The 12,904-nt window shown below is 34.1% G+C and overlaps 1 protein-coding gene across 2 annotated transcripts in view; it reads right to left on the minus strand.

Annotated features, from left to right (window-relative positions):
• Positions 1-12,904, minus strand: part of Wun (wunen) — a 31,629-nt gene that overhangs the window by 7,702 nt on the left and 11,023 nt on the right. For both annotated transcript variants that reach the window (XM_072892202.1, XM_072892201.1), the window contains exons 3-5: positions 6,682-6,786; positions 6,202-6,404; positions 560-617 (exon numbers count right to left, since the gene is read on the minus strand). In XM_072892202.1, the coding sequence (XP_072748303.1) occupies positions 560-617; positions 6,202-6,404; positions 6,682-6,786 (366 nt within the window). The remainder of the gene's footprint in view (positions 1-559; positions 618-6,201; positions 6,405-6,681; positions 6,787-12,904) is intronic.

A 12,904-nucleotide genomic window follows, 5' to 3' on the forward strand; every position in this document is an offset into this window, starting at 1 on the left:
AACTATCTCATTAGCGACGTAAAGACAGAAAAATAATACGTATATATAATAAATCTGCAAAAATAAAAATTTTTAAAGAAGAATATAAAGAGTTTAGGAGAATTTAGAGATATATAATAGAATTTGATACAAAATTTTCAATTAAAAATTAAAATAAAAAAAGGATAAAAATCGTTCAACATAAATAATAAATAACTTGTATTAAACCGTTCACAGTTTTCAAGTATCATGTATCGATATAAAATGATAAAGTACACGTTAATTCAATTTTGCCAATTACTTGTAACTCACAATTAGCCTATTTTTCTATAATTATCGATACGACTATCGTATCGATTCAATTTTATCGTGCACGCAAATCGGTTATCTATAACGTTCTCAAGTGTTTCGTATATAAGATTATGCAAATCAAATTTCACGGGCGTGGATTCCGCAATCTTGTCTGCGAAACGATATGCTCGAGTATCGAGCCTGTTGAATGAATGATTAAGATCCGGCTCGCGTATGCAAATCGATGCGTTGCGACGCAACGCTTGTGTGTAACTTAAAGACTACTTACCGCAAGGTAGATCATGGTGTAGGCCGAGAACGACGAGTGACCGGAGGGAAACGATAATCTGAAACGATCCATCGTATCGTGTCAAATAAATCCCACTTATGGATCGGGAAAAGGGAGAGAGGAGGGAAAAAGAAGAAAAAAAGAAGAAAAAAAAAAGAAAAAAAAAAGAAAAAAAAAGGAAAAAGGAAATCTTTTTCGTACATTTTTGTACTTTGCCTCTCCTCTTTGCGCGATCGCAATCGTCGCGTAGCCCTTCCCCCACCTCCTTCCGCATCCCCCCTATTAATTTTATCGCTATTAAATTCGGGGCGTGTGTAGCGTGCCGATTACGATCGACGAAGAGCCGAAGTAGCTGCGGGCGATGAAGACGATGAAGAAAAAGAAGAGAAGAGGCTGGAGCTCTACGCAGATCCATCGCATGAGCAAAAAATGCGAGAAGGGCGCAAGGGAGACTCGATACTTATGTCCCCCGTCCCCTTCCTCCCGCCACTATACGTTTCACTGTTAGGAGAGACGCGTTCGTGAAAAAAAAAAAAAAAAAAAAAAAAAAAAAAAATTCAGAGGGCACGCTACGTTAATTAGGACCTGCAGCTCGACCATTCGGCTGCGGCTGTCGGTTCTCAATGTTCGCTACTGAGAATTATCATGTCTGTATTTTAATCAACTCGTAATGTTCGTTCCCGTAATCCAATTTCACGTTTGTAGAATTTTCATTTCACTCGCAATATCGGAAGATTGAAATATATTTTCGATCGGGCATTTTTCCCTCGAAAAAAAACGAACGGGCTTCACGGAAAATCCGTCGTTAAAATTGAGATTACGCATAGGGATCTTGTGCGGGATTTCTGCTCGTATATCTTTCAACGCTAACATAAATACGAGGACGTAATGACAGAATATATTAGTAATTAACGGATGAAAGCGGCGGCCACCGCGTTCTTTTAAAAACAGGTATAATATATTCTCTTATGTAAGTCTCAAGGACTCTTCTTTACTTGGTGACACTGGTAAGTGACGGGTCAATGAAAAGACCGTGGCGGTGTTGCTCGCCCTTCGTTCAGCCATCTCCCTTGCTCTCTTGCTGTTCCAAGCAGTTCCTTGGACTATTACCAGGCGGACCTATTACGGGACATGAATGAATTCTCTGTGTGGCGTCGTCACGCATTATCATCTTGATTCCTTAAATCTTCCCATATACATAAAACTGTCCTCGCTAAGACCGCGACCGCGCGAATGACCCGCGTGTGATAGGCTCGAGCACGCGTGTATACACAGAGTGTGCTATATATGTAGAGATTAGTGTACTATCGTGTTCCTTGTCCAAAAAATAAACATCTCTTTCCATCGGCAAAATTTACGGAAATGCATCACAACACTTCCGATGTACCTCATTTTTTAATACATCAAGTAGAACATTTGCTTTTTTTTTATTTTAAAAAATTTTGATAATTCTTGTTATACAATCAAGTCAAACATTACATTTACATTTTTAATGAAACCCTTTATATATAAAAATGTCAATATTAAACTTAATTAATAGAATTATCAATATTTTTGCACAAAGAATAAAAAAAATGTACAGTAAAATGTATTAAAAAATAAGTTATCTCCAAAACGATGCACATTTGAAAATTTTGCCAAAGGAGAAAGATGCTTATTTTTCAACGAGAAATACGATAGTACTCTACTCTTATATGAGACACCCTATATACGTAGTGTACACATCGAAAGAGTACCGGGGGGTTTTATTATAACGCACAGAGGCCGTCCCCCTTCCTTTCATTCGTTTGTACGATGATAACGCTCACTCGAGACCATTTTCTCTCTCTTCATCTCTCTCTCGAAGGCGAAAAAGAAGAAGAGAAGAAGAAAACGACAAAAAGGAAGAATACATGTGACGTAAACTTGTACGGAGCGCTACTGATCGTCGACGTTTCGTGGACTCTGGAACTCTTTAGCAAGGCTACCGAGTACAAAGAGAGAGCGAGAGAGATTCGAAATTATTCCCTCGACATAGCTTCTGCCTAAGCATTTGGTCCATCTCACGGATTAGGCCGCTTTCGTACGACACTAATAATAATGCTAATACGAGATGAATTTAAACACACCTGGGTATATCGAGATAGGTAAAGGATCAAAAGTGGTCCAGCGTAACTGTATTGAGTGTGATTTGAAAGCGACTAATCATATTACGTACATCTATTTTAGACGATTGATAATACGCAACCTACTGAATGAATGTCTTGAGCAATATGTTTTCGAAAAGTCATGGCTTACTCTTTGTATCTTCTAAGAACTAATATTATATCTTCGATATCGAAAGATCGATATCCCACAGGAAAGAATAAAAAACCAACTTTCAGCTTCCCTCCCTGCAATTTCCATTATAATCTCAACCGTGTAAAGTTGACTTTGCAGGTCGTAGATGTTTATTTATTTCCAACGTGTTTTCTCGATTTTTAAAAGATATGACATGTGCGTGGAACCGCATTGGCCTGGAGTTTATTTCGAGCGTAATAAGCCGCGTATGTAATCCTTCGTACGTCTTAAGTAATCCTATCCCCCGTGGAGAGCCTTTTACTTTGCTCTTCGTTTTTCTGACCGCTCGCGTTTCGCGTTTCGCGTTTCGCGTTTCGCGTTTCGCGTTTACCGGTAAATTGAAGGCGAAAATTGCGCAGACATGTACAAGAGGAGAAATACAACTCGAGATGCTTTTCAGAAGGTTCCGCCTTCATTTCCGTTAACGTCGCGATTCTGTAAAGTGCTAAAGTTAGTTACGTCTCGCGAAATCGAATGTGCCTCGTCGCCGCGGAAATCGCGGTTTTCCGGCATCAGCTCCGAGATTACAATTGGAGAAACGTCGCGACTTTATACGTGATCGAAAATAATATATATAAATTGTAATCGTACAAAATACAAATAATATTACAACACTGACAGACAGCCGAAATATGCATCCGAAAGGCGAAACGCTCGAAAACCGAAAGGCGAGTTTGACAGAATACATGTGCGAAAACATGTTTATGGGATCGGTTAGAGGTAGCTAGATTTGACCGTTGTCAAAGCGGGACGGAGATTAACGTGCGAATCTTTGAATTGAACCGATCGTCATTGTAGTTAGTAACAATAAACAGGGTGCGGATAACAGCTCGAGCGTGTAATAGCTCTCCCGTTAGAGCCAAGAGAGCGAAGAGAAGAGAGAGAGAGAGAGAGAGAGAGAGAGAGCTAAAGAAACGGAGCACCGTGCGATTTGGCGAATATCGCTCATGCGAATCGCCAGCAAAGCCCTTCTCCCCTCAACCAGAGAGCTACTCATTGTCATTCGTTACCGTGGCTCTTTTTGTGCAAGCGCGCGCACCCGTATCCGTTAAAACCGGCCTCCAAAACATAGGGTAGGTACACGTTGTATCCGGGACACGTGCAAAAGAGATTTCCGTACTCGACCGAGACGAGCTCGCATCCGCGAAATAATCAATTCAGAAAGAGTTGTGACAGAGCTTGAATTTTATTAAAATTAAATATTTATTATTATCTCGAATGCAATTTTCCGAAAAATAAATTTCCAATTTTCTATCAGATCTCACGTCAAAATCGATTCTTTAGATAATCTCTCTTTAGATATTTCGTAATTTAAGATGAAAGATAGTTTTATCTTGATACCGTGTGTTTAACATCTAACAAGATCATCATATATATTTATGCTTGAATGAATTTATATCAATCAATTTCAAAAAAACTTACATCATTTCTTGATCCTCCTGAAGAGTTAAATTTCTGATTAAGTTAATTCTTTCCGGAATCACCGACTCACTCACGGAAAGAAAATAAAATCAAGTATTGTTATAATTAAAAGGAACGCTTATAAATAACTTGATAAATAGAAAGCGGGACAAACGAACTGATAATAATCCAATGAGCGTTTAATGAAAGTCAAGCGTATAGTCGGCATATCGGATCGATTTAAAACGACTGTCTCCTCCGCGCTTGTCTCTCTCTCTCTCTCTTTTGATTACCGCAAATTACCGTTTCGTCTCTCGTGTTCATAAACTTGTCGCGTGGCCTGCCACGCGCGGGGCCGTTAATGAAGTAAAAATAACGAAATGTGTGCGCGAGACGAGAGATCTCTCTCCACGCTTCTTCGTTCAATCGTACCCGTAATTGTCCCCGCAATTGTTGCCGTCACGCGATCTAAGCGGCATGTCCGACTCGTATTGTCAAACGTGAACAACCCGTTTCGGGCTATTGCCCTGAAAAAAATCCCTCGATCCAGACCGAGGATAAAACTCGGAAAACCCGCGCGATATATGCGATATAATATCTTACACACACACACACACACACACACACACACATATATATATATATATATATATATATATATATATATATATTTCGCATATCAGTCAACTGCGCGCTCAAACCTTATCGATTTGCCACGTGTCAGTCTATTTGCAAATCTGACGTAAAAAGAAAACAGTTTTTTTTTTTCCCCGAGAAAACAAGGGATAGTTTCAGTTTGATGCGATTAATACATGACAAGATGATTTTTTCATTGCAAATTATCAGAATATTATAATCATTTTTCTCTATATTTAATTATATATAACTACTTGATTACTTTATAAATACGTCTTGATAAATATCTGATTTGATTCCTCTTATAATTTACTATCACATCAATATTCGAATTTGGATTTTGGATTCTGGAATTTAGCATTTGGAATTTGGAGTTTGAATTGAGAATTCGAATTTAAATTTTAATTTAAATTTTAAATGTGATATATTAATATTGGTTTTAATTTTAATTTTGATTTCGAATTTAAGTTTTAATTTTATTAAGTTTAATTGTAATTTCTGATTTCAATTTGGATTTTGATTTTAACTTAAAATTCTGGATAAAAATAGATTGACAGGTTTGGTTTCAAGGAATTATAGATTATATAGTTTATGTATGTATATGTTTGTATATACAATTTATATTTATGTTAGATGTTTATATTTATATATATATATATATATATATATATATATATATATATATATTATATTTATTATATTTTCTGTATTTTTATAGACTTATTTAGTTCATTTCATATTTAGTTTCTTCTTTTTTATGGGATATATTTTTGGATTATATTTGGTAGAATTAGTAAGCGTACTCATATGGTTTATAGAATTCCAGATATGAAATGATTATATGTAAATATATGGAACATGTAAACTGGAAGCCATCCTAAGCCGAAAGGCAAGGATTGAAAATAAATAATAATAAATAAAAATACTATCACATCAATAAGTATGGTCTATGATCCATTTAATTGTGTGTGTAGTAAAATGTTGTTAAATTTTTTTAAACACACGTATTGCAAATTATTTGCTATAGATGTAACAATTATAGAGAAAATTGAAATTAAAATATAATAAATTTTTGTAATATTTAGAACATTACAAAAATTACACTATCGCACAGTTAACATGATCGCAGATATATTTCGAGATATACGCATCGATCCATTCGAGAGGCCAGATAACGTTCGTGTTGTGACAGATTAATTGTAAGATATATTATCATCGATATATTATCATTAAAGTTGACAATGAAATTTTAGGAGTGCTTCTTGAAACTCAACAGAAATTCTTACCTAACTTCCTTTAATAATTTGGCCGAGATTCCACTCGCAGTGCAGTTAAATTGTTCGATGTATCTGTGCTGATTTTCAGGCAAACTACAATCAACATTGGGTACGCAGAGCTTCATGAAGTGCGGTCGTAGCCGGCCTATGGTGTATTTCGCGATGTCTGTAGTTAAAGCCGTGCAGGCCGCGCCAAAGCCAAATACACCAATCTGTAAGAAAGTTTTATATATTTTTTAATTATAAAGAAATCAAAATTGTAATCAAAAAATGAATAAACTTTATTCGTTTGTTTACAATTGCTTTACACTTTTATATTATTTTTTTAATCAATAAACGTTGAAAAGTATTGTTAAAAAATAGCAACTGGGGTACAAGTTTTTCAATTAATTTTTTAACGTTTAATAACAGTATAAAGTTGTCTATGATTAGATTAAATAAAGACAAATTTTTATATTTTACAAACTATTATAAAATGTTAAAATAAACCTTTTCATAAGCGTTCCACACCCATGGAGGTATAGTGTATCCGAAGAGCACCTTTGCCGTATATCCGGAAAAGTATCTCGCGTGCAGGTATTCTCCTATAATCATCTAATATTAAGGAAAAATTTTAATTTAAAATTTGAAACAGTATTTACGATTTTTAATGATTAAATGCAATTTACATCACATTGCATTTTAAATTGTTTAAATACATTTCATCATGCAATATTGGAAAATTCTTTAATGCAATATTTCCATAGCAGATATAATTTGTTATATTATTTATAATATTAAAAACAAAAAGATCTATTGCATTGATATTTTGATATATTGTATATATATATATAAATCACCACGCTTAATCTTCTTGAAGAAAAAAACTGACTCCAACTCTGTGAAAGAATCGCTACCTGAATATCTGATATATTTATAACAGCACTTGTACGAGACACCTGATACAATCTTTCACCTCTGAGAATGCCTTACAAGACAGGCTGTAAAAAAACCTCTAGCTAATAAAAAAAGGCCCAGCAACCAGCAACTCGTTTTCTCTTAAAAGAGAAGGAGAAAAAGAGAGGAAAAAAAGAAAAAACATCCACAACTTTATTTTGTTTCTAAATTCCACCGATCTGTCATTCCCCATCAAAGCGAGTTAACCAGGCCAAATCCCGGATAAAGCCGCCAGGTGATATGCACAGGTATATCCAAGGTTCACGAGGCATGCGTAAATGAAATACGACAGTGAGTCGCGCGCGCCCCGCGTGATCGTCCTTCTACCTGTTCCTACCTGGACCTTCCTCCCCCAATTCTCCCGGGGAAACGTACTGTTGGATGTGAGCAATCCGTTTTTCCTACGAGTGTGTGTAGATAATAAAGCCGACTCTCTGCATGCAGCACGCATGAGAGAAGCTTCCCTGAGGAGAAGCGCGATGAAGGGGAGAACCCTTCTTGGATTGCCGTCCAGGCACTGGAATGCGCCTGTACCTGGTAAAACGTATAAAACCACCGCGCCGTGGAACATCGGTAGAAGTGTAAAAGATACCGATGAATAAAACCTCGACGTCCCAAGGAGAAGAATGGACGACAGAAATAAACCGCCGTAAAAAGTATCCCTTACTTGGTCGAAACATCGAAAATGACAGAAATGATCGATCGTTCCACACGACTACTTATTGTTAGACGCGGTCGTAGAACTTTCAATCTTTCAAAGGCTGTCTTATTTAATTTTAATTAACCATAACAATTCACACTTACTATCGTATAGTTAAAAAAAAAAAAAAAAAAAAAAAAACTCGATATTCTCGTACGCCAATCAGAAAGAATATATGGTGAAATTTATTAAAAATTAATCAACTTCAAGAGCATATCTGTGAAGGCAATAAACAAAATAAAGATAGAATAAGATAAATAAAATTTAAAAAATGGAGAGAACACATCGAAAAAATATTCAATTCTTATAGAAAAAGAAAAGCGTCGATTATCACTTTGTTGATTAAATTATTTCTATTGAAAAATAGATACACAGAAAAGTAAGTAGGGTCAGAAAAGCTACTTATTACTATAGAGTGCTATAATTTATTTGTGCAACCTGAGAGAGGGAAAGGGCCTCTCCTCTCTCTCTAAATCGAGCGCAAGGGATTAAATCACACAAACTGGAATTATCTACTTAAAGCAGAAGCCGATCGTCGGCGAATAGATAGCTTTATGCTACGCCTTTTATGCAGCCGGATAGCCGGTGCATAATAGTTGGTTACTCTCGGAGGAACGATCAATGGCTACGTAAACACGCTGGACCTGTTTCTATTCATACAATATTGATCCTTCAATATAACGTCCGAGTTATTTACCCTAAAAATAGTACAGTCGAATTTCAAAGTACAGCGGATTTAAGCAGATGATAATTTAAAACGTTGAATCGTATATATACATATATATATATATATATATATATATATATATATATATATATATATATGTATATTTTTTTTTTCAATTTTATTAACAATAAGATTCTCAAATCACTATCGTTTCTTTTTTTCAAAATAAACGCTCCATTCAACGCTTGACAGGATAATTCTTGCGCAAAAAATGAACGAACAAACTGGACTCCTGCCCCGAAGGAACTCTTTGAAATTGCGATACAAGTTTAGCAATGTAAGATAATCGCACGCGCCCCGAAGACGAAGGGGGTTGAAATTTATCTCTACGCTTTGTTCACGGTAATTTATCACGCATTCGCGTACGCGCGATTTATCGCGTTAAATTAACAGCGCGACGTATTCTCTCCTGAGATGCAATCGCTTTCCGTTTCCTCTCCCCGTCCGAGGTAAAATAAAACGCGCGCTCGCTTGACGAAGTACTAAAGACGATTGTAGAATCCGAAGAGGATCCTCTTTTATCTTCTTTTGATACTACGTTAAATAAGCACGACCATACCTCGGCAGAAAAAGAGAGAAAGCCTTATACGCGTCGTGTTATGCGGCCAAGTCATTACTTGGATAGACGCTTGGTTTACCGCTGTTTACTGTTCATTCCAGTAATTATATCTGCTTAATTTACGACAATTACATGGGGAAACAGCGCCTTTAATAAAGCACGCATTTTAAGAATAGAATGTTAATTAAAGAAAGAGAAAAACATACCGCTTTCTTACACGAATAATGCGAGAGTAGTAATATGTTTTCCTGTCAAACTGTATATAGAATAATGATTGCTCAAAATAATGTTCAGAAATAGGTCATTAAAAATAGCAAAAGAGATGATGAGATTAATATGTGGGGAATAAATCTTTTCCAATCCCATTTAAATCCTGCGTATATTAATTTTCCACCATCTCTTTACATATATTTATATACACGTAAACTACATATATATGTATATATATAATTATTATTACAATAGTTTCACATTTAGGAAAATTATTTATTCAAAATGTTTAAAAAAATATATCAAAAATAGAAAATAAATTGATTTTGTACAAACGACGTACGTTTTATTAGTATACTGGCTAATAAAACTGATTTAAATCACGAATTGTAACTTAAAGATTAAAAATTACAAAAAAATAGAAATCTCCAATTAGTAATTATAATTTCAAGTTTTTTATTCAAATTCCTTTATCTTTTAGTAAAGTTACCTAGATTAAAAAATTATCGTGAATAGTTTATTGTTCCGAGAATATACACGCGATAAAAAGAGAAAAAATTATGGTCCCCTTTCTGTCCCATTATATTATAATAGAATCTCTTTGTGTCCCGATCATCTTTTGACGAGACTAATTTGCGCGTTTATTATAGCTCTCTCTTTCTCTTCTCATTCATCTTTTCGCTTCTCTCCCTCTCTCTCTTACTTGTGCATACATATATACACATACAATTTCACGTGCTTTGAATTATGCACGATGTTCGAAATTATTCACCCCCGGGGTGACAGCGTTAATTCGAACTTTATGCGACGCAAAGTCAAGATGAGAGCAAAAGAGCAAAACTTGACACCTGACGTTTGAAGAACGGGGAATATCTCGAGGCTGACATCGAGATGAGAAGCATCTCGACAAAAACGGAGAAAACCAAAAACAACACGTTTCATGCCCATGTGAATTTGATTATAGCGATGCATTTCGAACTCTTCGCTTGCGCCTGTGAATTCGAAGTGAATATTACATTTGTATTTTACACGTACCTCGTCGCAGGATCCACTAAATTATGAACTACGAGGTGACATTGATTCTTTGAAAAAAATATTTCGTTTTTTTATATATATAATATATATAGAAGATAATATATATTACTTACAAAATTAAATAGCACAAAAATATAAATGTTTAGAGCGCAAGAAACTAAAAAGTTTAAAAAAAACTATACCGTTATATTCTCTTCCACAAGATATTCAGTTATTATTATTTTTAAAAAATTCTTAAATAAGTTTCACAAAAATAAACTTTTTTAAATCTTCAAAAGCAAATTCAAGAAGCCGGTTGTATTTATATTTTAAATTTTGTTAAGGGCTGAAATAATTCACATGAAAATTCTCTGTAAATTGTAAAATATAAACAGATTTAATTAATTTATGAGAAATTTTAAATTTGTGCGAGAAACTAAGAGATTTTGTATCCGATGATGCATCCGAAAATAACGAAACTAAATTAAAACAAACGTACTTTTCCTTTCTATTACCTAAATGTAGTCTCGTAATAAAAGTTAATTTTGGAATAATGAAGTACAGGGTCCAATATTAGACCAGGAATCCATAGAGCGATGAGAATTCAATGTATTCGTCGAAGCTGGCTGGCACAGATTGCTAAACATTCGAGCAAAAAAAAAATATATTAAATCTATAAATAGCCTCTAATTGCCCATAGAAACGTGCCGATCGTCCTCGTAAACGAAGTCACGTGGCAGAGATACATTACGAGGAAAGAAAAGTCATTCTCAGATAGAAAATATTACATATTAATCTCTGCAAAGTGGCAGAAAATTTACAAACACATTTCTGCTCCTTCAATCATCTCTCTACCATCTCTTTGCTTCATTCCTATACGCGGCTTTTCGAGAATGCAAATAGAGAGGGTGCACGCACACGAGAGAGATAATCTTTCCATCTTTCTTGCGCACTCTCTTTCTTCTTCTCGCCTTCTCCAAGAGCTCGGCAAAAATACTCAGCCAGCGGTACACGTGCACCACTTCCAGATACCGTAAATCGATTCTCACAACCACCGAAAAGTCGACAAGTGCACTCTCTTTCTCTCTCTCTTCCCGCTTGTCGACTCACACGTGTAGGCAGCGATCGTTCGCCTATCTTCCGTATTCTTAGACGCCATCTCCATCATCTTTTCTCTCAGAAGGGTGAGAAAGAGCCTCAAAAGCGACACGCGACAAACTCTTTAAATCGCGATCGCATCTGCTACTGATCACATGCAAACTCAAGATATCGCTACCGCAGAATTGTACAAAAATCTACACTACACAAAAGGTTTACATTTCAAAGCCATAGCTTTCCTAATGTTTTTATTCTCTCCTGAATTCTATGTAAATAGAGAATTTCTAATATTCTGTCGTTTTTAAACCATACATTGAAACATTGGAATTTTTATTACAATAAAATATTTTAGATTCTTTTAATTTATACGTACACAGAAAAAAAGAATATTCTTATGTTAACAATATCTTTAGTTTGAAAATGTAAATCTTGAAATGAGATTATATTGCGTTAAACAACGTCAAGACATTTTATATAATTCAACCAAGAAAAATATATTCTTGTTATTTAAGAATAATTTTCTTGAATGAAGAGGAAAAAATGTTGGATAAAAAGTAACACGTGTTCAAATCGAATAAGTTTTAATTTGACACTTACTTTTTTTCTGTGTATATACATGTATACATACTTGTATAAAAATAGAGAGTAAGTTGAAAAAAATTATTTTTTAATATAAATATATAATAATATCACATTTACATTATTATTTAAAATTTATTATTTTTGTCCAAAATAAAAGAGATTACTTTTATAGATACTACAAATACACAGAAAAAAAGTAAATGTCAAATCAAAACTTATATGCATACTCATATGAATACGTTCATTGTTTCATATATACGCAACAATTTATAATCTTCTTAGAAGAATTTAAACATCTTAAATTTCTACAATATTATATAATCTTATTTTAATACTATACAATTATCATTTCAAGAATAAAATAATTATTTTAACTCTAAGAAAATTATAATCTTCGATTTAAGCATGTGTTATTTTCTATCCAACATTTTTTCCTCTCCATTCAAGAAAATTATTCTTAAATAACAATTCAACCGAGAAAATATTTTTCTCGGTTGAATTATATAAAATGTCTTCATCCAAGCAAATTTTCTTTGTTTAACGCAATATAATCTCATTTCAAGATTTACATTTTGAAATTAAAGATATTGTCAAAATAAGAATATTCTTTTTTTCTGTGTAGTAACTGTAAAATATATTACTTGTCTAAATTAACTTTCTAAATAATAATTTATATCCCAAATACTGTTATCTTAATGCTACAACAAGCAGTAAAAATATCAGATGTAAATTTGCAAAAAAGTGCAAGAGAATTCATAAATATAATTCCTACTATAAACAAATCAAATATCATATGTAGGTATAAATTTTCTTTTCTAAAGTAAGAGTGGTTATTTATCTATAGAATTAATGTAAAGAGAAACATAGATTAACAATAAAATAACTT

The sequence above is a fragment of the Anoplolepis gracilipes genome, chromosome 5 (genome assembly GCF_047496725.1).
Source record: "Anoplolepis gracilipes chromosome 5, ASM4749672v1, whole genome shotgun sequence".
In the NCBI taxonomy this organism is placed as follows: Eukaryota; Metazoa; Arthropoda; class Insecta; order Hymenoptera; family Formicidae; genus Anoplolepis; species Anoplolepis gracilipes.